At 49.7% G+C, this 25,009-nt stretch overlaps 1 protein-coding gene across 1 annotated transcript in view; it reads left to right on the forward strand.

Annotated features, from left to right (window-relative positions):
• Nucleotides 1-24,705, forward strand: part of NOTCH1 (notch receptor 1) — a 38,698-nt gene extending 13,993 nt beyond the window's left edge. Inside the window, exons 10-33 of the mRNA XM_077836256.1 lie at nucleotides 1,802-2,035; nucleotides 2,476-2,586; nucleotides 4,127-4,319; nucleotides 4,949-5,094; nucleotides 5,510-5,623; nucleotides 7,052-7,171; nucleotides 7,568-7,720; nucleotides 8,540-8,768; nucleotides 9,866-10,067; nucleotides 10,278-10,431; nucleotides 10,891-11,075; nucleotides 11,686-11,818; nucleotides 12,356-12,613; nucleotides 12,718-12,830; nucleotides 13,825-14,396; nucleotides 15,568-15,996; nucleotides 16,992-17,140; nucleotides 17,750-17,966; nucleotides 18,272-18,362; nucleotides 18,631-18,796; nucleotides 19,601-19,896; nucleotides 20,404-20,551; nucleotides 20,664-20,761; nucleotides 21,476-24,705. Of these exons, the coding sequence (XP_077692382.1) occupies nucleotides 1,802-2,035; nucleotides 2,476-2,586; nucleotides 4,127-4,319; nucleotides 4,949-5,094; nucleotides 5,510-5,623; nucleotides 7,052-7,171; nucleotides 7,568-7,720; nucleotides 8,540-8,768; nucleotides 9,866-10,067; nucleotides 10,278-10,431; nucleotides 10,891-11,075; nucleotides 11,686-11,818; nucleotides 12,356-12,613; nucleotides 12,718-12,830; nucleotides 13,825-14,396; nucleotides 15,568-15,996; nucleotides 16,992-17,140; nucleotides 17,750-17,966; nucleotides 18,272-18,362; nucleotides 18,631-18,796; nucleotides 19,601-19,896; nucleotides 20,404-20,551; nucleotides 20,664-20,761; nucleotides 21,476-22,912 (5,948 nt within the window). The 3' untranslated portion in view covers nucleotides 22,913-24,705. The remainder of the gene's footprint in view (nucleotides 1-1,801; nucleotides 2,036-2,475; nucleotides 2,587-4,126; nucleotides 4,320-4,948; nucleotides 5,095-5,509; nucleotides 5,624-7,051; nucleotides 7,172-7,567; nucleotides 7,721-8,539; nucleotides 8,769-9,865; nucleotides 10,068-10,277; nucleotides 10,432-10,890; nucleotides 11,076-11,685; nucleotides 11,819-12,355; nucleotides 12,614-12,717; nucleotides 12,831-13,824; nucleotides 14,397-15,567; nucleotides 15,997-16,991; nucleotides 17,141-17,749; nucleotides 17,967-18,271; nucleotides 18,363-18,630; nucleotides 18,797-19,600; nucleotides 19,897-20,403; nucleotides 20,552-20,663; nucleotides 20,762-21,475) is intronic.
• Nucleotides 24,706-25,009: the final 304 nt, after the last annotated feature.

Raw genomic sequence — 25,009 nt, forward strand, 5'->3', positions numbered from 1 at the left:
CAAGGCTCTGTGGGTTCGATGAGTGAAACCTAAGGCATGACTGGCCCAGACGATGACATGAGCTGCAGTGGCAAACAGTGGCTCTTTTGTGGAGCAGCTCCCGCCAGAAATCTTCCAGCTGAATGGCCTCTAATTAGTGTATTGCTAATGCCAAGCCCTGATGAAAAGCTGCTATGTGGGTTTCATGGAGGATAGTCAAAGCTGCACTTTGTCCTCCACGCCCCCGCCCCCCAGTTCTGGGAGCGGAGTAGGGCCGGATAATGGCGAGAGCGTTATCATCTATGGGTGCGCGCGCCCCTTCCCCCCTCGGATTCCATGACAAATGCACGGAGGGGCCGGCAAGCGAGTGAGGCACCGGCTCCTGCGCGGAGCCAGCTTAATGATGATCATTGTGTATCACCGGGACAAAGCCCAGCGCTCCTGGCTCTGAAAGGCCCTTTCGTTTGAGTGCGGGGGAGACGCTTTTGTTCTGTGTGCTCTGGCCACGTTCTCAAGCAAAGCCCCATTGACTCCTCCGGGCTTGTGCTCTCGCTGCGCTGGGGGAGCTTGGCAGGGGAGGACGGTTATTAATTAGGGGGAGGGGGTAGCAGTTGCAAGGCTGATAGAGATAGGCAGGCTCTCCGTGCAGCTTGGCATCTTGGGGCCCAGTTCCCCAAGGGAGGCTTCCACTCCCACTGAAAGCTAAGGGAGTGTGAAGCATGGCATTGGGGACCTGGGTCCTTATGCTAGAAGAGGCCAAGAAACTGCCCTCAAATGGAAAGGGGGAAGGAACAATTGCCTAGTGGTTACAGCATTAGCCCGGGAGTCAGGAGACACAAGTTCAAGTCCCTGCTCTGCCACAGACTCCCAACATGACTGCTCTGTGCCTCAATTTCCCTTCTGCACAATGGGAATAATAGCACGGCCCTGCTGCCTAGAGAGGCTACATGCAGTGATGTTTGTGAGGTGTGCAGATACTGCAGTGACAGGGGCTTGACAAGATAGAAACGCTGGGATCAGACAAGTGCCTAGGTAGATAAAAACACTGTGACTGCATTCAAGAGCAACTCACGCCCACTGTCCAGTCACCCAGAGGCTGGATACAATGGTGCCACCTCCCACAATCTAACTATTTGTAAACCCATTCTGACGTAAGGGGGCTACCTCCGAAGCAGGTTGTGAATCTCTGCAGCCTGCAATTCACCCACTCTCCCTTCGGCCTGGCTCTATTTCCAGGTTCTTTAGATTGGACAAATGTTCCCTACAGAGTGGCTGGCGTGACAGATCAGGCAGGGTTGGGACCGGGGCTCTCCCATGAAGCCGGCGACTGTAGGCACACGTGAGCCATACAGGCTGGCTCTGTGGCATTGTGGCAATGCTTTACCTGATGGCTGTGGGGAATACCTTGGTCCCAGCCCATTTGACCCTGGGGGTGGGGGGGGAAGGGATGGGCCAGTGTGTAGTCTGACTCGGCTGTGGTATCTCCAGAGGCTATGTCAGTGGGCACAGGACAGCGCGCTATCTAGGCGTGTTCGGGTGGAAGTGGAATGGCTGTGAGGTTGTCTGTGGATGGCTGAAGGAAAAATGGGTACTACTTAGGACTTAGATTCTCTCTCTGTTCCCTCCCCTTTCCCCTAGCTGCTTGGGGAGAGGAGCCATGGGCACGATGGGTCTGCTCTGAAGGGATTCTGAGCATTGCAGCTCTTGGTAGGGAGTGGCACATGCTTTACGCCTCTCAGGACCAGGCCCTGCATTAGGAGAGGCAAGTGCCTGACGCGAGGCTCCCGCTCTGGCTTGACTGTTGGCTTCTTCCCCGTGCCAGGATTTGCGGGTGCTCACTGCGAAGTCGACAAAAACGAATGTGACCCTGACCCGTGCCACTACGGGACCTGCAGAGACGGCATCGCTGCCTTCACCTGTCTCTGCCAGCCTGGCTACACGGGCCACCTCTGTGACATCAACATCAACGAGTGCCAGAGCCACCCATGCAAAAATGGAGGGACCTGCCAGGACAGGAACAACGCCTACAACTGCCTTTGCCTCAAAGGCACCACAGGTAAGGAGGAGTCACCCGTCTGGGACTCTGTTTTAGCAGTGAACAGGGCAGTCCGGGCTCTGGCAGGACTCCAGTTATCTGTCCATGAGTGGTGGGGGGGGATGTGATCAGTTGAGGTGAGTGTGAACATTTGGGTCATGGAAACAAAACCAGGGGATGTGGAGCTAATTTACGCTCTTGCTTTGTCTCCCAGTGCCTGGCTGATTATGGGAAAGGCCTGTGGGTTTCCTATGAAGAGGGCAAGTTCTCTGGGCTTGACTGTCTATTTTAGAACCACCTCCGCACCTGGGGATGTGGAAAGAGTTTTCAAAGGAGGACTTTTTTCAGGGGGGAAGAGTGCCTCAGTTCCCCACCCCCATTATCAGTCTCTTCTGACTATATTTGGTCTTGTCAGTGAGGCCTGAGGCCTGTAAACTTCTCGTAACATTTTCCTCTTTAAGGGCCTAACTGTGAAATCAATCTGGACGACTGTGCTAGCAACCCGTGTGACTATGGCAAGTGCCTAGACAAGATCAATGGCTATGAATGTACCTGCGAGCCAGGATACACAGGTGAGAGTTGTTGCTGGCCACTGGAGAAAGGGCCGGGGACAGGATGGAGTGGGGAGCTCGCTATGATCGTAGGGTGAGATTTTCCCACCCAGGTTAATCAAGCCCTCTGATTTGCAAGCTCAGTCGGGTATTTAGATGTCTGAATATCCTAAATCCCACCCACAAACTTTGAATGCAGAGCCAGAGGCCAGTGGCTGGGACTCTGGGGCCTGCAGAGTCCCTCCCCTGACTCTGAGGCTGGGTGCAAAGAGGAGGTAATGGCAGAAGAGGTTATGAAATGATGGATTATTCTTTCTATTATGGAAGGACCTAGAGCCATAATCAGGGATTAAGGCCCCATTGCGCTAGGCGTTGTACACCCATATAATAAAAAAGTCTCTGCCCCAGAGAGCTGCCATCTCTACATTGGGCAGGAGATGAGTGCACATCAGAAGACCCATTTATTTAGAGAGTTTACAATGATTTAACCTCACTGCGCAGAGTGAGGCAGCTGCCCTGCTGCTATGCATTCTGCAGCAGGAGAGAGATGTGGGCCACGATTTCGGAAGTGGCTGGAGATCCTGGATGCCTCCGTTCCTAAGGCCCCAATTCGAGACTCTCCCTGAGCACCCGCCCTCAGAAAAATCTGGTCCTTTGGAAGAGAGCCGGCCCCATCAGCTGGTCTCCAGTTGGGTCCCAAAGTCTCTGGCAGCGAAGGCTACAATTTCCAAGGTGATCAGTCTCCATCAGCCTGTCTTAGGGGCTCCATGCTTAGCCTAGCCCAGGCCCTAGCTGCATCTGAAGCCTGCCTTGGACACTAGTGTAGACCCTGTCCCTGCCTCCTTGCCGCAGCATCTGCTGGTCTATGAAACAAGCTATTCGCTCTCCCTAAGGGAGGCTGGGGCTCCTGCCGGCTCGGGTGGGTGACTTAGCTGAGTCCAATAATAGAAAGAGTCGAAAGCTGGTGATTAGGCTCCCGCACCGTCAAATCCCATGGGTATCAGGTTGCTGCCTCGTCTAACTGGTTTGTTTGATTGCCGCTGGAAAATGTGTACGTCCTTTGATACGCACAGACCCCGGCTGGCTCCTTGCTCACCCGCAGTGGGGGCGGTAGCCTTGCAGAGCCTCTCTGCCCTATGCCTGCTGCCAGGGGCTTTGAATAGGGCCTTTCTTTGCCAAGCTGCCAGCAGGTAGGGTTACAGGCTGAGATTGCTCCCCTTCATTGTTTCCTCCTGCAACCAAAGTAACGTCAGGGATGGCCTCGCTCCCTACAACTGTATTTAATTAAGAAGAGAGGCAAGCCAGCGACTGCTAAGTCACCTTCCACCAAAGAGGAGTCATGCTGGTGATTATGTGCATGTACCTTTAGAACCAGCACTGCTTGGAGACTCCATCCTACCGGCCTTTATGCAGGCTGGGTGTCCGTTGCACTCAGTGGGAGCCTTGCCTACCTGCCCTGAGACCCCTTTTATTATTACTCCCCTGATGAGACAGGTGAGAGTTCCCAGGATACCTCGCATACTTCACGGAGGTGACGCTTTTTGGCTCTTCCCCCTCCTAGGGAGAATGTGCAACATCAACATCGACGAGTGTGCCGGCAACCCGTGCCACAATGGCGGAACCTGTAAGGACGGCATCAATGGCTTCACGTGCATCTGCCCCGAGGGATACCACGATCCCATGTGTGTGCTGGAAGTGAATGAGTGTAACAGCAACCCCTGCATCCATGGGAAATGCAATGATGGACTCAATGGGTAGGTTTTCAGGAAGCCAACAGCATGTATCTGTCCACGCAGCTCTGTTAATGCACCTTCCAAATTCCAGCAGCACTCTTCGCTATTTCAATTTTGGGCCCCAGCACAGCTTTGCCACAACACCCAAATCTTGCTCCGCAGCCCTCCTGCTATTCCAGAGAGGCTCCCACATACAGCTCTGTCAATGTGCCCTGTTGCTGGTGTACATGGCTAGCTCTAGGTGTAGCCCCTGGCTTCCACTGAGCAAAGACTGCCTAGCATCCTGAATTGCCATGGTGGTTTGGGGACTTGTAGAAACCCAGATTTGAACTGGAGATTCCAGGTGTGAAGAGCTGTAGTGTGTCGTTCCCTCACCCCCCCCCCCCCAAAACGAGATCTAGTATTTGACTTAATGCGGGTCTTTTACAATTGTGCAATCCTGCAGTCCTATCAAGGAGCCTCTAAAGCGCCGGTTCTCCAACTGCTCAGTCATCCAGGACTAGCTGCGAGCTCTTTTCTCTGCTTCAGTGTGGCTGGGAGCTTGTGCTTCAAATAAGTTCTGACGGTTACAAAATAAGGGTTGATTGAAGGGGTTGGGGGGGGTGAGTACAACTGGACTCTCTGCTTTATATTTTTCTTTCTGACAAAAGCTACAGGTGTGATTGTGACCCAGGCTGGAGCGGGACAAACTGCGACATCAACAACAACGAGTGTGAATCGAATCCTTGCATGAATGGGGGCACCTGCAAGGATATGACCAGCGGATACATCTGTACCTGCCGGGAGGGATTCAGCGGTAAGGACTGTTGCTACTTTCTTATAGCTGAGTGGTGGGAGCTTTGCTGCTGTGGATAGTTCTGGGTGAATTTATTGTCATGGAACACAAACTGGGCATCTATGGGAAAGGCAACAATGGATGGGTCAGCACTGGGCTTTGAACCTGGAACCTTCTGCACTAAAAGGGCTGACTGCCACAACTTCAGCTAAAGGAGATACTCCTCTAGTTGGTAACAGTAGTAAACTCTTAACCTCTTATCTGGACCGGCCTCTAGAGGTAACCAGTGGGTTCTGTGTGCATCATTGCCTTATTCATCCCGTCCTCCTGTCCTTCTCTCTGGCTTTCCCATCATACCATTCCTCTTGAGCCAGAGGAAACCACCATCATGGTCTGCACCGAGTTTGCTGATGTGTGTTTGGTTCTTCTAACTCAGGGCCCAACTGCCAGACCAATATCAATGAATGTGCTTCCAACCCTTGCCTGAATCAGGGAACCTGCATAGATGATGTAGCCGGCTACAAATGCAACTGTCTCCTGCCGTATACAGGTAAGAGAGCAGCCTGTACTGAAAGTTAAACTGCAGCAGAACTGCTGCATGGGCTTTCGGGTCCTGCATCCTTTCCTCAAGAGAGATCAGCCCTGAAAAGAGATTCACTGAGCAGCACAGCACCCTCCCTTCTCAGGCAGTACCACACCAGTACCTCCGCAGGAGAGTTTTGCTATTGGCTTCAGTGGGAGCAAGGTTTAGCCCATAATTCATAAAATACCCGTCTCCCTCCCTGTTGTGCACACGCCATGAGCCATATCCTCAGCCAGCGTAAGCCGAAGAGGCAACGCTGACTTCCTTGGAGCTTTGCCAACTTACATGAGCTGAGGATCTGGGACTGCGTACAGGACGCTATGGGGCGACCCGGGTAGTGTTTTGGCACAGCCAAACCTTAGAGAAGGAAACTCCAAGGAGCTTTCGGAAGCAGCAGGGCAGGATTTTGAACTTGTGCTTCGTCCCTGCCCCTTTCCGATGAATACAGAAGTGAAGATGTGGTTTGTGGGCGCTGGGCTCCCATACTCCTCCTCGTCTGGTGCTGGGTTATTAAGGACAGCATGTCGTGTCTCCTCTGCTTTCAGCCCTGTCCCCCGTTCAGGGTCTGTTTTGGGAACAACTCTGTTTACCCACTGACGCTCCTTTTGGAAAAATACGCAGCAGGTCGGGGTGCATAACCGGCTGTGGATTCCGTAGGGGGAGGAATTTCTGCTGACCTGATTCCTGTTTGCCAGTTTCCTGCTTCCTCTTGCACAAAATGGCAACATGTGCACAATTGTAGGAAGCCATGACTAGTTTCCTGTCTTCGCCAGTAGCCATGGAAACCAATGGGGGGAGGAGGAGAGTGGAAGGCTCTGGAAAATAGCAAAGGCCAACTTAGAAGATAACGGCTGACAAGGAAGATAACATTTTGGAGGGAATTTAGCCCTTGGCTAGTGTGTAAACAGGAAAGGACCATTCAGGGGCATTTGAAAGCCCTCCTTCCAAAACTGCACTTTCCTGTCAAATAAAGACTCGGTTTTGGATTGTCTCCATAGTTTCAATCTGAAAGGTGGGTGCCCAGGCTGTCTCCGGACTGGGAACTGGGACCAAGTAAAACCATTCAAAGCCCCCACAGCAGATGGGACATCCCCGTCCTTCCCAGTAAGGAGCTCTCCTGGAAGGCCTCCAAGAGGCAGGTCATGAGTGGGGAGTGCAGCTCTACATAGGCGTGTCGGTCTCCGTGAAATTGGTGGGAATTCTGAAATGACCCTGGTGGGTGACAGAGGAAGCACGAGCTCCTTTGTCTTGTCAAGGCCTGGAACTAGCCCAAGACTTCTTGGGCAGCGGGCTGGATGCAGCGAGCATGTCACAGGCCCTGCCACCTTTTGTTGACTTGGGACAGCAGCCTGCCATCAAGGCTTCAGCCGCGTGTCCCTCTCGCTCTGTCCACAGGGGCTACGTGCGAGGATGTGCTAGCTCCGTGTGCGGCCAGTCCGTGTAAGAATGGCGGCGAGTGCAGAGAGTCGGAGGACTACGAGAGCTTCTCCTGCGTCTGCCCCTCTGGCTGGCAAGGTATGGAGGGGATCTCTGATGCGTGCGCTGAGCCGTCCTCTTCCGAGTTCAGCACTCTCCTCTCTCCTGGGCAGCCAGGTTATGCTGAACCCTCCTCTTGTTTTGTGCCTTCCCTTTCCCATGTGGCTCGGAGAATATCAGAACAAAGGTGGGAGAGTGGCCTTGTTGTTAAATTAAGGACATGAGAACCAAGACTTCTGGGGTCGATCCTTGGCTCTGCAACTGACTCACTGTGTGACCGTGGTCAACTCGCTCCCTGTCTGTGTGCCTCAGCCGCCTCCTTCCCAGTGGGAATAGTGATAGGGGTGATCTGTGCTGGTGCTACAGGAAACCGTGATCGCAGGACTTCTACCAGCATGTTAAAGTGCTAAAGCTTTCCCTCCCTTTCTCTTGTAGGTCAAACATGTGAGATTGACATCAACGAATGTGTGAAAAGCCCCTGTCGAAATGGCGCCACGTGCCAGAACACAGATGGGAGCTACCGCTGCAACTGCAAAGCAGGTTACACCGGCCGCAACTGCGACACCGACATCGACGACTGCAAGCCAAGTAAGAGCTGGGCCGAGCATCTACTCTCCGAGCTGGTGCTAAAATCGTGTTCTGTATTCTGAACTCCTTAAAGGAGCTTGAATTTCAGGGAGAGCAGTACATGGTGCAGCGAAAGGATGAGGGCAACCAGTCGTTACAACCTGTAACGATGACGCAGATTCCAAAAATTCCAATGAGATGCAGTGTTTTCCTGGCTCGCCGTTCACAGGATCTGCTGTTAATAAAGCCTGCAATTGCAACAGTTCCCCCCGCAGGGGCATTGGGGATTCCCCTTTGCTTAGGGTGGGAAACAATGTTCCCCTTTTAATGCCACCTGTTGCACCTTGTGTGGTTTTTAAAGGTACCCAGGCCGTTGTCCAAAAGGGAATCAGAACTTTTGGACTGGATTCTCCATGGCGCTGTACCCAGTGTCATCATTTAGAGCAGGGCAGGATGGGTGTGAATCAGAAATGGCAACGTTTCACACCTACCCTGCCCTGGCACAAATGACAACACAAGGAGCAGGGAATGGAGAATCAGGCTCTTTGTGCGTTCAGTGCCACTTCCTGCCTTGTCCAGGATCGGGCCAGGGCTGCCTTGCTCAGCTGCTTCGATACTCCTGTGAGCGAATCTGCCGGCTGAGCTCCAGAACTGGAGATAGCTTCAGTTTGGGCTGGGTTCTTTTCGTGGCTGAACTGCCCCGTTTTCTCAGCAAGATCTGGCTGCTCACAGGTGGCAGCATTATGGGCTAATGCTGCATGAAAGCTGCCCGGCTTCACTGCTGTGTTCGGGGCTGTGAACTGCTGTATCTTAATGCTACGTGACTGCCTCTTCTTTCAGATCCCTGCCATAATGGTGGCTCCTGCTCTGACAGCATCGACGCCTTCTTCTGCGACTGCCTGGCAGGCTTCCGGGGGCCCAAATGCGAGGAGGACATCAACGAGTGCGCCAGCAACCCCTGCAAGAATGGGGCCAACTGCACGGATTGTGTCAACAGCTACACGTGCACCTGCCCCTCTGGCTTCAGTGGGATCCACTGTGAGAACAACACACCTGACTGCACAGAAAGGTAACTGGCCGGGGTTGGGCGCTGCTTGGGATGCTGAACACCTGGGTTGCTACCAGGGGGTGATGGTGGGCCTGGGAGTCGCTGTAATGCCAAGTGTCCCAGCAGCCCCAAGGGGCTCACTCCATTGGCCAATGGCATTGCAGGTGGCCCTCATGAGGATGCTATGTTGGGGCAGGCACATATCCTGTCTCCCCAGGGGAATCTCATCTCCGCTCTGGATTCGCTTGAGGAGCCTGGTCTGTTTAAACTAATCTTGCCAAAGTGTGAAGGAAGGGATTAGTTCAGCTCCCATTGGCTTCAATAAAAAAGCTCTCATTGATTTCTGTGGAGCTGGATCAGGCCCTGGAGGTCCTTGCTGTACTCCCACTGAAGCCAATGAGTCGGTGTCTGAGGGCTTTATTATATGCAGCCCTTTCCCAGCCAAAACTCCCACATGCTTCTTCTGGAGTTGTGTTAAGGCACTGGACAGGGACTCTGGAGACTTGCGGTCAATCTCTGCTCGCTCACAGACTCCCTGCAACCTCAGGCAAGTTGCTTAGTGTCTCTGGGTTTCAGCTCTCTGGGGATCCTAGTATATCCCTGCCTCCCAGAAGGGCTGTGAGGGTTACTATGTTCAAGGGCATGACCGGCTCAGATATAACAGTGAATAAGGCCATGCAGATACCTTACACAAAGTCAGGAAATGAAGTTTGGGCCCAAACCATGTGGTTTTTGCTCCAGTCATTAAAATGGTAGATTTACATTGCAAGAGCATAGATTCTTAAAATTCCCATGAACTCTCCTTGTGTTAGGTGCTAGCTTGTGAGAGGTACAACCCATGGGCTGTGCCGTTTAGTGGTTGAACCAGAGGACTAGCAGTCTGGACTCCTGGGTTCTGTTTCTAGTTCTACCACTATACTGATGTCTGACTATGGGCAAGACACACAAGTTTTCTAAGCCTCAGTTCCCCATCTGTGTGTTTATCTCCTTCCCAGAGGGGTTTTGAGACTGAATCAGTTAATGTTGGTACAAGGGCTTTGAGATCCATGGATGGAGAACGCCATTACAATAGTCACTATTGTTTACTGGGAAGCAATGTTTGTTTTCCCACCTTCCAGCTCCTGTTTTAATGGGGGAACCTGCGTGGACGGCATCAATACCTTCACCTGCGTGTGCCCACCGGGCTTCACAGGCAGCTACTGTGAGCATGACATCAACGAATGCGACTCCAAGCCGTGCTTGAATGGGGGCACCTGCCAGGACAGCTATGGGACCTACAAGTGCACCTGTCCGCAGGGCTACACCGGCCTCAACTGTCAGGTAAAGAACAATCAGCCCATTAATCACATGAGGCCAGATCCTCACATAGCACCATGGAAGGATTGCCACTTTACACTGATGGAGGATCTGCCCCAGGTTCACTGCAGCTCAGCACCCCAGATCCAGAGGTCTCATTTCTCCCCTACTTGCTATGTCCTGCACAATCCTTTCCATTCAAGCGAAGTATGAACTTCCTTCTTCTCTCTCCAGAATCTGGTGCGCTGGTGTGACTCCTCTCCCTGCAAAAACGGAGGCAAGTGCTGGCAGACCAACAACCTGTACCGCTGCGAGTGCAACAGCGGGTGGACGGGCCTGTATTGTGACGTCCCCAGCGTATCCTGTGATGTGGCTGCGAAGCAGCAAGGTAACGTCTGCTCTCAGTGCTGCAATAGCGCCCTGGGGCCTGGTGAATTCATGGAGATTTAGGGTCAGATTTCCAAGGAATAGCCAAGCTCTGTTCGGTCCTGGGCCCAGGAAACGGGGACAAAGGTGGCTGTACGCCTCCATTGCACTTCTCTGTTTCCTAGTTGCTGCTGGAGGCTAGTTCAGGCCCTGGCACAAGTTAAAGCAACCTCAGGGCTGCTGTGATTTACATTGACTCAGAACAACTCCCAGTGGCTGCTGTCCTGGCCAGAGATCACCGGAGAGACACAAAGAAGCCAGAGCATGGGCCAAGACCTGGCACTTCTAACCGTGCCCTATGGGGGTGCTTTTCTCAAAGAGCAGCCTCCCCTTTACAGGCCCATTGTGCACAAATGTGCCCATGCATCGCTGGCCTTGTAGTGTGCTTCACTGTCTGCTCCCCGGCCTTGTGCTCTCCCAGGTGTCGACGTGGCGCACCTGTGCAGGAACTCCGGCCTCTGCGTGGATACAGGCAACACGCACTTCTGCCGCTGCCAGGCCGGCTACACCGGCAGCTACTGTGAGGAGCAGGTGGACGAGTGCTCCCCGAACCCCTGCCAGAATGGAGCTACGTGCACGGACTACCTGGGAGGCTACTCCTGTGAGGTACGCTGGCTGGCTGCCAGCCTACCCGCGGTCAGCAGCACTCAGGGGGAGCATGTGGGGCTTAGCAGTTAGAGCAAAGGGCTGGGAGACGGGACTCTTGGGTTCTACTCCTGACTCTACAGCTTTGGACAAGACACTTCGCTTCTCTGTGCCTCACTCTTCTCCATCTGTGAAGTGGGATTAATGGCATTGCCTGTGCATAATCCATTTGTGTTGGTAGCGTGCTTTGAGATCCACAGGTGGCAGGTGCTTTTTAAGTGCTAATTATTTTCCTTCTTTCTATAAACAAAGCTGTCCAAACGTCTTCCAAACCACACTGCCTCATTGGCAACTGGGCTGCCTCCGGGTTGCATAAAATGCAGTAGATTGCATTTGCAATAGTGAGGCACAGGTATTGCTGGGGAGAGAGGGGAAGCAGTGTTTAGCCCATGCTTTGGACATCCTGGCCTTTAATCAGGGCTAGAATAGCCCCCACATGACTGCTGAAGGAAGAGATTAGGCACTTGGATACCTCAGTGATGGGAACAGCATAGGAACCCGAGATTAGAACTGAACAGGTTCATTACCAGAGTGAATGTAACTAATGGTTCCCCTTGTTCTTCCCTTGCAGTGTGTTGCTGGCTATCACGGAGTTAACTGCTCAGAGGAGATCAATGAGTGCCTGTCTCACCCATGCCAGAATGGAGGAACCTGCATCGATCTCATCAATACCTACAAATGCTCTTGCCCCAGAGGGACTCAAGGTAAATTAACGGGGAATACTTTTCTGAGTGCAGAAATCCTTGGTATGTGCTCATTAGCTCCTATGTATGCACGCTGGTCTTAATGGTGGAAGCAGCTGCAGGAATATTGGATTACATTAGCTTGTTAGCCCAGCCATCAAGGAGCTCAAGTGGTCTTGTAACGCTACTGGTCACCTCCTGCCAGAGACCAGGTGTCCTCAACTTCCACTAAAATGGCTGGAGGGGAGGTTGGCAAGCAGTTACTCATGCTGCAGAGGGAGACGCCATCTAGCTGCCCTGTTAGTGTCTTAGATGATCAGCAGAGACCAGTGCCTGCCATGCTGACCAATATTGCCTCATGGTTTCCTTGCACTCCCCCATCAATCTGTCTGTCTCCGTCTCTTGTCCTATACTTAGCTTGTAAGCCCCTTGTCTTTTGGTTCTGGGTTTGTTCAGCACCCAGCACAATGGGATCCTGGTCCATGACCAGAGCTAGGGCAAAACAAAAAAAAATTCAGACTAAACATGGGCTGTTCCCCCTGCCCCATCTGTCCCCAGGGGTGCACTGTGAAATCAACGTTGATGATTGCAGCCCTTTCTTTGATCCCATCACTCTGGGGCCCAAGTGCTTTAACAACGGCAAATGCACAGACCGAGTGGGCGGCTACAGCTGCATCTGCCCACCTGGCTTCGTGGGGGAGCGCTGCGAGGGGGACGTCAATGAATGTCTGTCCAACCCCTGTGATGCGCGGGGGACCCAGAACTGCGTGCAGCGCGTCAACGATTACAAGTGCGAGTGCAGGCAGGGGTATGCAGGTGAGCGAGCCTTTCCCATCCAGCCCGTGAAGGACCCTGAGGCTGCTGGTAACACGTCACACTCATGGGTGCCTCCTTTCTCCTCCCCGCCCCCTTCCCCACAGGCCGTCGCTGTGATACCGTGGTGGATGGCTGTAAGGGCAAACCCTGCAGGAACGGTGGAACATGTGCAGTTGCTAGCAACACTGGCCGGGGCTTCATCTGTAAATGCCCCCCGGTATGTATCTAACTCCTTCCAGATTTCACCCAACATTTCTGCCCCATGCTCCTAGGAGGGCAAGCTAGGGGATCTAATGGTCCCAGGTGGCCTGAAAATCTGAGTCCTAGTACATCACGCGGACCCTCCAAATCCGGACGTTGGTGGGAACTCAGACCAGAGGGGCCAGGTTGTGAGCCCCTTATTCACAAATCCCACTGCAGTTCATGGGACTCCACATGTGACAGTAACTGCTTACAGTCCGGCCCCAAATAGTTAGGGGGCTGCAGGGAGTGATTAAAGCAAGGGGACTGTGGTAGCCAGATGTGAGCATGTGCAGGCCGTGACCATGGCAGAGAGAGAGGAATTGGGGCAGGTGAGCAAAGTGGGAGAATGCCATCTATTATCCTAATGAGGAGCAAGAGGGGGATGTCGAGCAGAAAGAGGTTTTGGCTGAGTATCAAGAGAACAATGCCTAGCAGTGTGATCTGCTAGGACTGTGGAAGAGGCTCCCAGTGGAGATGGTGGAAGCTCTGATATATGGGTCATTTAAAGCTGGACTGGATGGAGCGCTAGAAAATATTCTATGGGGAAGAGACCTGCTTTGGTTGGAGGTGGATGATCACATGGTAGAGGAGCGTCTAGATTTTTTCCCCATGTTTAATTTCAAGGTAAATGTTAAGGCTCTACTTCTGATTTACTATTTTTGATAATAGTTAGGTGCCTGATTCCCAATTGCTTTCAATGGGATTTAAGCACCAAGCTCCCTTAGACTGTAATTTACTAAAGGACATTACAGTTATTGTTCCAGAGCTGTGGCCAGGCTGGCCATAATGATGATGAGAGAACTGAGTGTCTAACACAGAACTGGGCACAAAACCAGCCTGGCTAGGTCACTGCTCTTCTGCTTTCACTGTCTCCCTATCAGTTGGTTCCTCCTGATCCGTGCTTCACAAGGCTGATGGCTGCAACATCAGAGACACTAACTCTGCCTCCCTGGCTCTTGTCTCCCCAGGGTTTTGTCGGCGCCACTTGTGAAAACGACTCGCGCACCTGTGGGAACCTGCACTGCCTGAACGGCGGCACCTGCATCTCCATCCACAAGAGCTCCAAGTGCATGTGTGATCCTGCCTTCACGGGGCCAGACTGCCAGCACCCCGTCAGCAGCCCTTGCAATTCAAACCCATGTTACAACGGGGGCACCTGTGAATACTTCAGTGACGCTCCCCCATATTACCAGTGCAACTGCCCTGCAAATTTCAATGGCCTATACTGCCACATCCTGGATTTCGATTTCCGGGGAGGCGTTGGCCAGGACATCACCCCACCCAAAATTGAAGAGAAATGTGAGATACCCGTTTGCGCGGGTTTCGCTGGCAACAAGATCTGCGATGGGAAGTGCAACAACCATGCCTGCGGCTGGGATGGAGGGGACTGTTCCCTCAACTTCAACGACCCCTGGAAGAACTGCTCCCAGTCGCTGCAGTGCTGGAAGTACTTCAACGACGGGAAGTGCGATTCGCAGTGCAACAACGCTGGGTGTCTGTACGATGGCTTTGACTGCCAGAAGGTGGAAGGGCAATGCAAGTAAGCAACCTCCTCCCCATTGCTGTCCCTTCAAAGCCAGGGTCTTTTCTGCTGATTATCAGAGGAACTTTGGTTGGTTGTATTGGTTCTCCAGATGCTATTTTATATCAGGTGGGGCCAAATCCTGAGCAACCTCAACGTCCACTGACTTCACTAGGAGTTGTAGGTGATCAGCAACTTCCTGGGTTTGGCCCTTCTTTGACTTACTTATCCCATTATGTTACACCCCTGTTGGCTCCCTTTCGGGCATCTCTGCTGATGGAGCATCCTGTATAGAAATTCACCACTTTGGTGAACTCTTCTCAATAGGTAGCAGTGCCTTGTTGAGTTTGGCACTGTTAGTGCTTAGTGGGAGATCAGCAAGAAATCTCCAGGATTCTGTAGGAAGTGGTGCTCATGTTACAATGGGTGGTACTCACAGACTTTAAGGTCAGAAGGGACCGTCATGATCATCTAGTCTGACCTCCTGCACATTGCAGGCCACAGAACCTTACCACCCGCTCCTGTAATGGACCCCTAATCTCGGCTGAGTTACTGAAGTCCTCAAATCATGATTTAAAGACTTCAAGTTACAGAGAATGCACCATTTACACTAGTTTAAACCTGCAAGTAATCCATGCCCCATGCTGCAGGGGAAGGCGAAAACCCCCCAGGGTCTCTGCCAATCTGACCTGGGGGAAAATTCCCTCCCAACCCCAACTATGGCGATCAGTTGGATCCTGAGCATGTGGGCCGATACTGAAGCCATCCTGCCGGTGTGTTGCTGATGGCACCAACTTTCAGAAGATCCGCTAAATACTTGCTGGCTTTTACTGAGAATTCTTTTGCAATTGTACGGATTTGATCTCCGGTTCCTGGACAAACTCTGTTTTGAGTAATTGTATTCTGCCTCTCTCAGCTTCCCTGAGTCAAAGTAATTGTCTTCACATTCTGTCCTAAATTGCTACCTATAGTTTAATAGCTGCCATGTTTCACCCCAGAAGTGGTTGCTTTTCAGTGTTGCATAAAGTGATTCCCCTCTTTATACAGCAATTTAGGATGTGTCAGGGTGAGCAGTGCTGTTGTTACAGGAGAGAAGTCCTTGAAACTCCTACTAGTATACTAATAGATGGATAATAAGAGTGGCTGTTGGTGTAATTAATCCTTTCCCCTTTCTTTTCCTTCTCCCTAGTCCTCTGTATGACCAATACTGTAAAGATCACTTTTCAGATGGTCACTGCGACCAGGGGTGTAACAACGCTGAGTGTGAATGGGATGGTCTGGACTGTGCCAACAACATGCCTGAGAAACTTGCAGATGGCACTTTGGTAGTGGTGGTCCTGATAACCCCAGAGAACCTGAAGAACAACTCCTTCAACTTCCTCCGGGAGCTCAGCCGCGTCCTTCACACCAATGTGGTCTTCAAGAAGAACCCCAAGGGAGAGTACATGATCTTCCCATACTACGGCAATGAAGAGGAGCTGAAAAAGCACCACATCAAGAGGTCAACGGAGAACTGGTCAGACATGCCCAGCGCCGTCTTCAACACAATAAAGACGTCCCTCTCATCGCGTGTCGGTGAAAGGCAGCGGCGAGAGCTGGATCAGATGGATATCAGAGGGTGAGGGGGCAGAGAAAAGGCTTTCACTGAACAGCAGTTACTGTGCTTTATTGATATTAATAACCTGCTCTAAGGAAAATGCTGCAGGATGGAGAATTTTACCAAGATGTTGGTTTTAAATATGTACTGGGACTGAATTTCTTATGCAAGAGAAGTTGGGAAGGGGAAGTCAATGCTGCTTTATGGTTTGGAATTAAATTTTTTAAAATAATGCTACAGCCAGTGTTCCCTCTAATTTGTGACAGGCCGTGTGCGCAAAAAATTTCTTCGGTGCAAATTTTTGTGCACGCGATGTTTCACCGTACGCACGGGGTTTAGGATCTGTGTGCACGCGCACAGTTTAGAGGGAACAGTGGCTACAACCGACATGGCTAATGGAGTCCCAGGTGTTGGCTAGGAGTCACGCTCGGGGGGTGGGACTGGCAGTCAGAACTAGGTTGGCTCTTGTTATTTTAGGTAGTCACTTAGTTAAGCCTTGGTTTCCTGACTGTGGAGGTCTGTTAGGAGTCTTAATTACTGCAAAGTTGTAAGGTGCTTTGAGACACTTGTGCTGAATAGCTACAAAGGGCCCAGTTTTTCTCCTACTCAGAGCAGTGGAAGTCAGGAGTCCCTCCACTAAAATCAGTGGCGAATATGATGGGGTAAAACTGGTGTGAAAAGCGATTCAGGCCCCAAGTACTATTGTTATTTATTACCTGCTTGTGTTTGTGTGACTTCTGTCGTTGCTAAGGAAAGACATTCTGTGTTACTGAACAGCTGACAAATAGACTTGGGGCTAAATCCTACAGTCCTTACACAGGTAAAACTCCAATTGACATTAGCAGGGGCTTTGCCTAATTTAGGTCTGCAGGTTTGGGCCATGCATAAGTAAACAAGTCTGTTTCCACCATCTTAATCTACCCTGATGTGGGGTTATGGGGAGAACAGACCTAGGTCTTGACTCTCCTTCAGTTTGATCATTGTTCTCTATTTCCATTTGCTCTCCTTCCATACAGATCCATCGTATACTTGGAGATCGACAACCGCCAGTGTATCCAGTCCTCCTCGCAATGCTTTCAGAGTGCAACTGATGTGGCGGCTTTCCTGGGTGCCTTGGCCTCGCTTGGTAACCTGAACATCCCCTACAAAATAGAAGCCGTTAAAAGTAAGTTTAGCTGGCAGCTGCTGAAGGGATTGAGACTGGAGGTGATTGAAACTTTCCAGCCCACATCCGTGATCCAATTATCAGCCAGCCGAGCTCAGAATGTTGTATCCAGAGACAGTTCGGCTTTAATAACCTTGAATCTTTGTGGATTTTAAATCTACATTAATAAACTAATTCTGTGTTGTTTTTTTTTTTATTTTGCTTAGTTTGGGTTTATTTCAAAATCATTACAGCTAAAAAAGGGGGAAAAAAACACCCATCTCCAATCAATCAGTGACATGTGAGGAGCTGGAGTTTGTATCTTCGAAATCCCCCTGAATCCTTTTGTCTTAACAGCTCAATGAGAGCGCAGTGATTTGAAGTTTGCTAATCCTTTTCCTTAAAGGAGAAAAAAGTAAAGCTGTCTCCTGATGCAGCTGGCTTGTGCAGAGGAGAATTTGCTGATAGTTTGCAATTCTGATTAATAGCGTATAAAATGACCTTATTTTGGGGGATGATTTAGATCAGCCATAGGTACCTCTATTAACTAATTTCACTTCATTTGTGCTCCGTCACCAGTTTGATATGCAGCTTAATGTCTGTGTCTCCATGCGCCCCGCTCTTTTTCAGGTGAAACAGCTGAGCCCCAGAGGAACTCCCAGTTGTATCCTATGTATGTGGTGGTGGCTGCACTGGTCTTGCTTGCTTTCATTGGAGTGGGAGTAGTGGTATCTCGAAAGCGGCGCAGGGAGCATGGGCAGCTCTGGTTCCCAGAGGGCTTCAAAGTGACAGAGTCAAGCAAGAAGAAGCGACGAGAACCACTTGGGGAGGACTCTGTGGGACTGAAGTGAGTAATCGTACTGTTAACCGGTTAAATGCTGTGGGATGCAGCTGCTGATGGCAGTGCTGCTCTCCCGGAACCTTTAGAGCTCTCTCCTTGAGTGCTTGATCTGATACAGCCGGGGAAACGGTTATGAAGAGTTTTCAGGGTTTTGCAAGGGGGGGAACAATACCCTAGCTTTGGGGGGATTTTTAATGTTCTGTAAATTGCCAGGTATTTCTTCATTTAGTTTTGTGCATGTAGAGCATGTGATCCATTGCCTCTCAGTTTTTGCAAAAGAACCAATTACTTGAGTTTCTTTTTTTTTAAAGACCCCTGAAAAATGCTTCTGATGGCACCTTGATGGATGACAACCAGAATGAATGGGGTGATGAAGAAACCTTGGACACTAAGAAGTTCAGGGTAAGCTAAGAGTAACATTAGCACACTGTGCTTGCAGTGAGCTATTTCATTAGTAAGGTGAACAGTGCTACGAGACATAACACAAGGGTTTGCTTTTAGGGTTCCATACCATGCTGATCACAACTTCTGAAGGCTCCTTTTCAACCTGTGTGTGATGTAAATGTAGCTTTGAGTCTTACAGAGCTTTTCATTTCAGCTCTGCTTTTTTATATCTTCTCTTGCCTTTTCCTTGAGGTCTGACTTTCAGCTTCCTTTTGTCCTTTCTTAGTTTGAGGAGCAGGCGATGCTGCCAGACACGGACGATCAGACAGATCACAGGCAGTGGACTCAACAGCACCTAGATGCAGCCGACCTGCGCATCTCTTCCATGGCACCCACCCCACCGCAAGGTGAAATTGATGCAGATTGTATGGATGTCAACGTTCGAGGTCCTGGTAAGGGAGATTCCTTTGCTCTGATGCTTGCATAATTTAATCTATAACCCTCCTTCTCTTTCTGCAATTGAACAGTGCAAGAATATCTATCTAGTCGCATTTCTAATGTGCCTATTGCTGTGCTGCCATTTACACGTCAGTCTTCGTGTAACCTAACGCAGAAGTGCCCCGCCGAGAAGTCCTTCCATGCTGCATTGCTACTGTTTTGTATGATTTAAGGAGATTTGCCTTTGTGGCATTTTGTTTTCCATAAATCTCTCCTCATTTAACCACAGAGAGGGAAGTCAGAGAATCAAAGAGGTTAGAGTTGGGGGAAGATACCCATTAGATCATGCCATTCATCTCCCTGCCAGTGCAGGATTGATCCCTATAGGATGTTTACAAGTGTTTTCTTGTCTAGTCAGGTTCTAACTATCCCAAGCATCAGAGCTTCATCCACTTCCCTTGGGAGACTGTTCCACAACCAAATATGGAAAGCTTTTAAACTGCAATACAGTGCAGCCGTATTCCGCATAGTGTCTTCCATGTAAACCGTGCCCTGAAATGCTTTGGAGAGTTGAATCCAAGACAGCAGACAACATAGGGAAGCCAGTGAGTGGTGAGAAGCTACTGAATGAGGAATAATTTCAGATCAAAATCAGAGGAAGGGTGTTAGTTTCTGATGTCAGGAAGTACATAGGAACCAGAGCTTGATGTGCCAGGAAAACAAGTAGCCCCTGCAAGTCAGAACGTCTCCCTGGTATCGCCCATTACAGAAGGGCAAAGAGCCCCTCGCTGTTCATGGGGTCGCTCTGTGTTTTCCAGACGGATTCACCCCGCTCATGATCGCTTCGTGCAGTGGAGGAGGACTGGAGACTGGCAACAGCGAAGAGGAGGAGGATGCTCCCGCTGTCATCTCGGATTTCATTTACCAGGGTGCCAGCTTGCACAACCAGACAGACCGAACCGGCGAGACGGCACTCCACCTGGCCGCAAGGTATTCTCGCTCCGATGCTGCCAAACGCCTGCTGGAGGCCAGTGCAGATGCAAACATCCAGGACAACATGGGCAGGACGCCCCTCCATGCAGCTGTGTCAGCTGATGCTCAAGGAGTCTTCCAGGTACATCAACCTTAGCTAGCAACCTTTCCTACTGTGGTCCATTCCTATAGAGTAAAGGGCCACTGGGAGTCAGTTTTGTGGCCCCTGTTAATTGATCATATCCCAAAGTCTCCATCCTGGCCTTAATCAGCCAAGTCATTATTGATGTCAATGAGAATTTTGCTGAGTAAGGATTTTAGCATTTGACCCAGCATTTAGTGCCGTGGAAAGGTACAATGATGTAAGCCTTGGTGACTTGAAGCCGCCTCTTTAGTCACAGAGCAGGTACTGTGCGAGCCTCCCCAATCCTGCCCCGCTTATATGAGCCACTCCTGGCCTGCAGGGACCAACGCTAGGCAAGAGAGAGGGGGAATTGATCCTTCACAACCCCTTCCAGACCTTGATCTCTTTGTAGCGGTTCCCAGCAAGAGGGCTGGTGGTTTTTGTTATGGGGACACCTCGCTGGAATATCCACTGTCTTTCTCTTAATGTTGGGGGTTTTCCATGCATTCGTCTCTTTATGGGCAGATCCTGATTAGGAACAGAGCGACCGATTTGGATGCCCGCATGCATGATGGGACCACACCGCTTATCCTGGCAGCTCGCTTGGCCGTGGAGGGCATGCTGGAGGATCTGATCAATTGCCACGCAGATGTCAATGCAGTGGATGACCTAGGTATGGCAGCCTGCTAAAACGTGCACCGCTGTATGAGGTGCTGAGGGCAGGGAATATTTGTTGTGGTTCTAACTGCTGACTAATGCAGGCTGTATGTCACCTTCTTCCCCAGGCAAATCAGCACTGCACTGGGCAGCTGCTGTGAATAACGTAGAAGCTGCCGTGGTGCTGCTGAAGAACGGTGCCAATAAAGACATGCAGAACAATAAGGTAGGGATGGATCTACAGGGCTAGCAGGTGCAAGGCAATTATTTCCCTTGCACAAGTCAATCCGAGGCTCATTTTTGCCTAAAATGTAACCCTGGCTGCCAGATGGTGAGGTTTGCATCTGATTGTTACTCCAACTGAAGTGGATGGGAGTTGGCTTGAATACGGAGCCCAAGGGTTGGCCCTACATGCAGTGTTAGTGACCTGTGTGCTATTGGATTAGGAGGAAATAACAAGTGTGTGTTTGCTCACTTAACTTTTAGGTGAAGGTCACATGTGGTTAGTGGGTTAGTATTGGATATGGATGAGGTAACTCACAGAATTCAAACACAGAGGCATTCAGCAAGGTCTTTCCCTGGACCTTACCAAAAAAGGGGTAACCGAAAACTCCCCCAGCCTAGGATTCAACCCAGTTCTGTAACTAGCTGGAGCCCAGCTTTCCCATGAGTATTGTCCCCACTGTGGCTCCCCAGCAGCCTTTCTCCTGAGCACTTGTGCCAGGGGAGAGAGAAGCTATGCAAGGAAGTGAGACTGCCCCTTACCTTTGCATGAAGTTGAACTCCTTGAACTTATGAACCTAGCAATTATTTGTGCAGCTGCTGAGCTTCCTAATTAAGAGTGATGTCTTCACATCTAAAATAAAAACAGGATTGGACCAGCTTGGGAAATCTGTTAGCTTTGGGGTTTTAAAACAAACTGTCTCCCCCGTGTTTCTAGGAGGAGACGCCGTTGTTTCTTGCAGCCAGAGAAGGGAGCTACGAAACTGCCAAAGTCCTCCTGGATCACTTTGCGAACCGTGACATAACAGATCACATGGACCGGCTCCCGCGGGACATTGCGCAGGAACGCATGCACCACGACATTGTGCGGCTGCTGGACGAGTATAACCTGGTACGGAGCCCTCCACTGCATAATGGCCCGCTGGGGGCGCCCACCCTGTCTCCTCCACTCTGCTCTCCCAGCAGTTACATCGGCAACCTGAAACCCAACGTCCAGGGGAAGAAAGCTAGGAAGCCAAGTACCAAGGGCCTGAGCTGCAATAGCAAAGATTCCAAAGACATCAAAGCCAGGAGGAAAAAATCGCAGGATGGGAAAGGGTGCCTTCTAGATAGCTCTAGCGTGCTGTCACCAGTCGATTCCCTGGAGTCACCCCATGGGTACCTGTCGGATGTTGCTTCTCCTCCATTGATGACCTCTCCATTTCAGCAGTCCCCTTCCATGCCTCTGAATCACCTGCCAGGCATGCCTGATGCCCACATGAGTATCAACCATCTTAACATGGCGGGAAAGCAGGATATGGCAATGGGCAGCTCCAGCAGGATGGCCTTCGATTCAGTGCCCCCGCGTCTCTCTCACCTTCCCGTATCCAGCCCCAGCGCAGTCATGAGCAGTGCACCGATGAATTTCACCGTGGGCGGAGCGGCCAGCCTGACCGGGCAGTGCGACTGGCTAACAAGGCTGCAGAATGGGATGGTCCAGAACCAATATAATCCAATGAGAAACAACATCCAGCCTGGGGCTCACCAGCAAACCCAAGCCCTTCAGCATGGCATGATGACCTCCCTGCACAACGGCATGCCCACCACTACCCTGTCTCAGATGATGAGCTACCAGCCCATGCCGAATACAAGGCTGGCCTCCCAGCCACATCTGATGCAGGCCCAGCAGTTGCAACAGATCCAACAGCAGCAGAATTTACAGCAGCAGCTGCAACAGCAAAATCTGCAGCAGCAGCAGCATCACAATACCAGCTCAAACACCAACGCCCACATTAGCCAAAATTTCCTCGGTAACGAGCTAAACCAGTCAGACATGCAGCAGGTGAGCAGCACTACCATGACAGTGCACACTATTTTGCCTCAAGAGACCCAGATCCTATCAACGTCTCTACCATCCTCCCTCACGCAACCCATGACCACCACCCAGTTTTTAACTCCACCCTCTCAACACAGTTACTCCTCCCCCTTGGACAATACACCCAATCACCAGCTTCAGGTGCCAGACCACCCTTTCTTAACACCTTCTCCAGAGTCACCGGACCAATGGTCCAGCTCGTCACCTCATTCCAACATATCTGATTGGTCAGAGGGAATCTCCAGCCCTCCCACGAGTATGCAGTCACAGATAGGACACATCCCAGAAGCCTTCAAGTAAAGAAGGTGTTTCGGAGACATTGACACAGTGGGACTTAGGATCATCTTTTAAAAACTTCTTCTAAGGACACTGTTTTGACTGAAGGATCCCTTTTTATATGTTTTTATACAAAATAAGAATACAATGTTTAATCTTTTTTTAGTATTTATTTATGTACTTTTTATTTTACATGAAAACACTGCCTTTTTATTTATATGTTCTATTGTTAAGAACTCAAAATGAGACACTTCAGTTGCGCGCCAAGGAATTAAAAACTATTAGATCTTTTATAGAAAATTCTTTTCTTGTTTTTGGGGTGTTTTTTAATACGTTGACTTGATAGGGGGTGGGGGTTCTTTTTGTAAAGTTATAAGCAAAGATTCGTGATTCTGAAATGCCATTTATTTATTGATTTTTTTTATTTTATTTTTTTATTTTATTTTATTTTGCTTTCAAACCCAGAAAAAATGGGAGGGGAAGGGGGGAGAATTAGCTACAAATGTCACCCCTTGAAAAAATTATAAATTAAGTATGAATCGATTTTTGAAATGTACTTTAAAATGTTTTCTTGGGTGTTATCTGAGGACATTTTATGGTACTAGTCATGAATCTTTGTTTAAAATTTCAGTATTATATAGTTGTACATTTATCTTAATACATAGAAATTCTTGTTCTTTCTTTTTTATATATATTTAAATGCTGTCTATATCAAAAAAATCAGGATTACAGACCTGTGATAGGTTCTAAGCTAAAAAAAAAAAAAAATCTACATAACGTTGCTGCCTAAAGAAACAGAACATTTGCCAAATCTGTTGAAAACCCATAGCTATGGAGTCACTGCTGAAGGGTTTCTCGGGGTTTTTCTGCAATTGACTGAATAACAATTTAAACAATAAAAATGCTTGGACTTTTAGACACATCCTTCATTTAAGGGTGGCCGGTCCTATTTTGAAGGAGGCATTTGTCAATTACTGGAAACCAACTTGAATGAAAGTTAACAGAGCATTACAAGGCCCAACCACAGTCTACTATCAATCCATAACATTCAAGCTGGTTTTGAAACGCTGAACTTTTGGGTTTGCAACTTAAGAGGTCAGGTTCAGCTGTAGCCCTGACCTATTCTATCAGGAGGGCAGAAATTAGGAGACACAGACAGAAACTGGACTGCTGAGCCCATGTGTTTAAATGGTGACATTTGATTCTTGCTAGTCTGGAGTGATGCATCGGGTTTATATTGGTGCGCACTCTTTTGTGGAGGTGGGGGGAGACAACCATATAAAATATAGTATAAGCCTATGGCAGATTTAATGTTTGTAAATAAGTTTTTTTTTAAAAGGTGGATTTTGTTTCAAAAATCTAAATGAACAAGTCTTAAGTACATCATGCTTATTAGAGGTGTCAGAATATTGCTTACTCATTGACTGCGAAAGGAAAGCAAACACTATGCTTACATACAGGACATTCACTCACCTAAAATGCAGTCAATCAAGGAAACCTAAGAAAAGGGAGAGATTCCTGATCCCTTTTAGTTAGAAACCAAATATGATTAAAATTTCTCAAAAGCACAAGGCTTTCTGCAGTCCCTTGTGTGCTCATCTCTTAGTAAACATTTATGGAGCATCGGTATTGTGACATCCCTAATATGAGTGATTTAAACATCAAGTGGTGTTGTCTTCCTCTGTTTTATAAACTAGAATGTAGTTTACGAAAAAATCTTCTGTAATAAAGTTATCTACCTGCAAAGTTGTAGTTTGCAAAAATGATGTATTTTTTGGTAAACTGATTTGCAATAAATGATGCTCATGGGCGTCTAGATTTTACTAAAACTTGAACATGATGTTTTTGCCATGTGTCAGTAGAATTGTTGTGGACAAACTCCCCAGCCTGCCTGACCTGACATCTGCTCCTCATCAATACCTGAGGGCTGCGTGAAAATCCTGCATCTCCAAATGAAACACTGGTGCCTTCTTAATACATTGTTTGTGTAACTAAGGCCCAATCCAGTTCTTGTTGAAGTCAATAAAGATTTCAGTGGAAGTTGGATTGGGCCAGTAGGAAATGTTACTGGAGGCTTTTATTCGGGCAAAACCCCCATTGGCTTTGTTGGAGCTTTTGCCT

This window comes from Eretmochelys imbricata, chromosome 16 (assembly GCF_965152235.1).
Source record: "Eretmochelys imbricata isolate rEreImb1 chromosome 16, rEreImb1.hap1, whole genome shotgun sequence".
Taxonomy (NCBI): domain Eukaryota; kingdom Metazoa; phylum Chordata; order Testudines; family Cheloniidae; genus Eretmochelys; species Eretmochelys imbricata.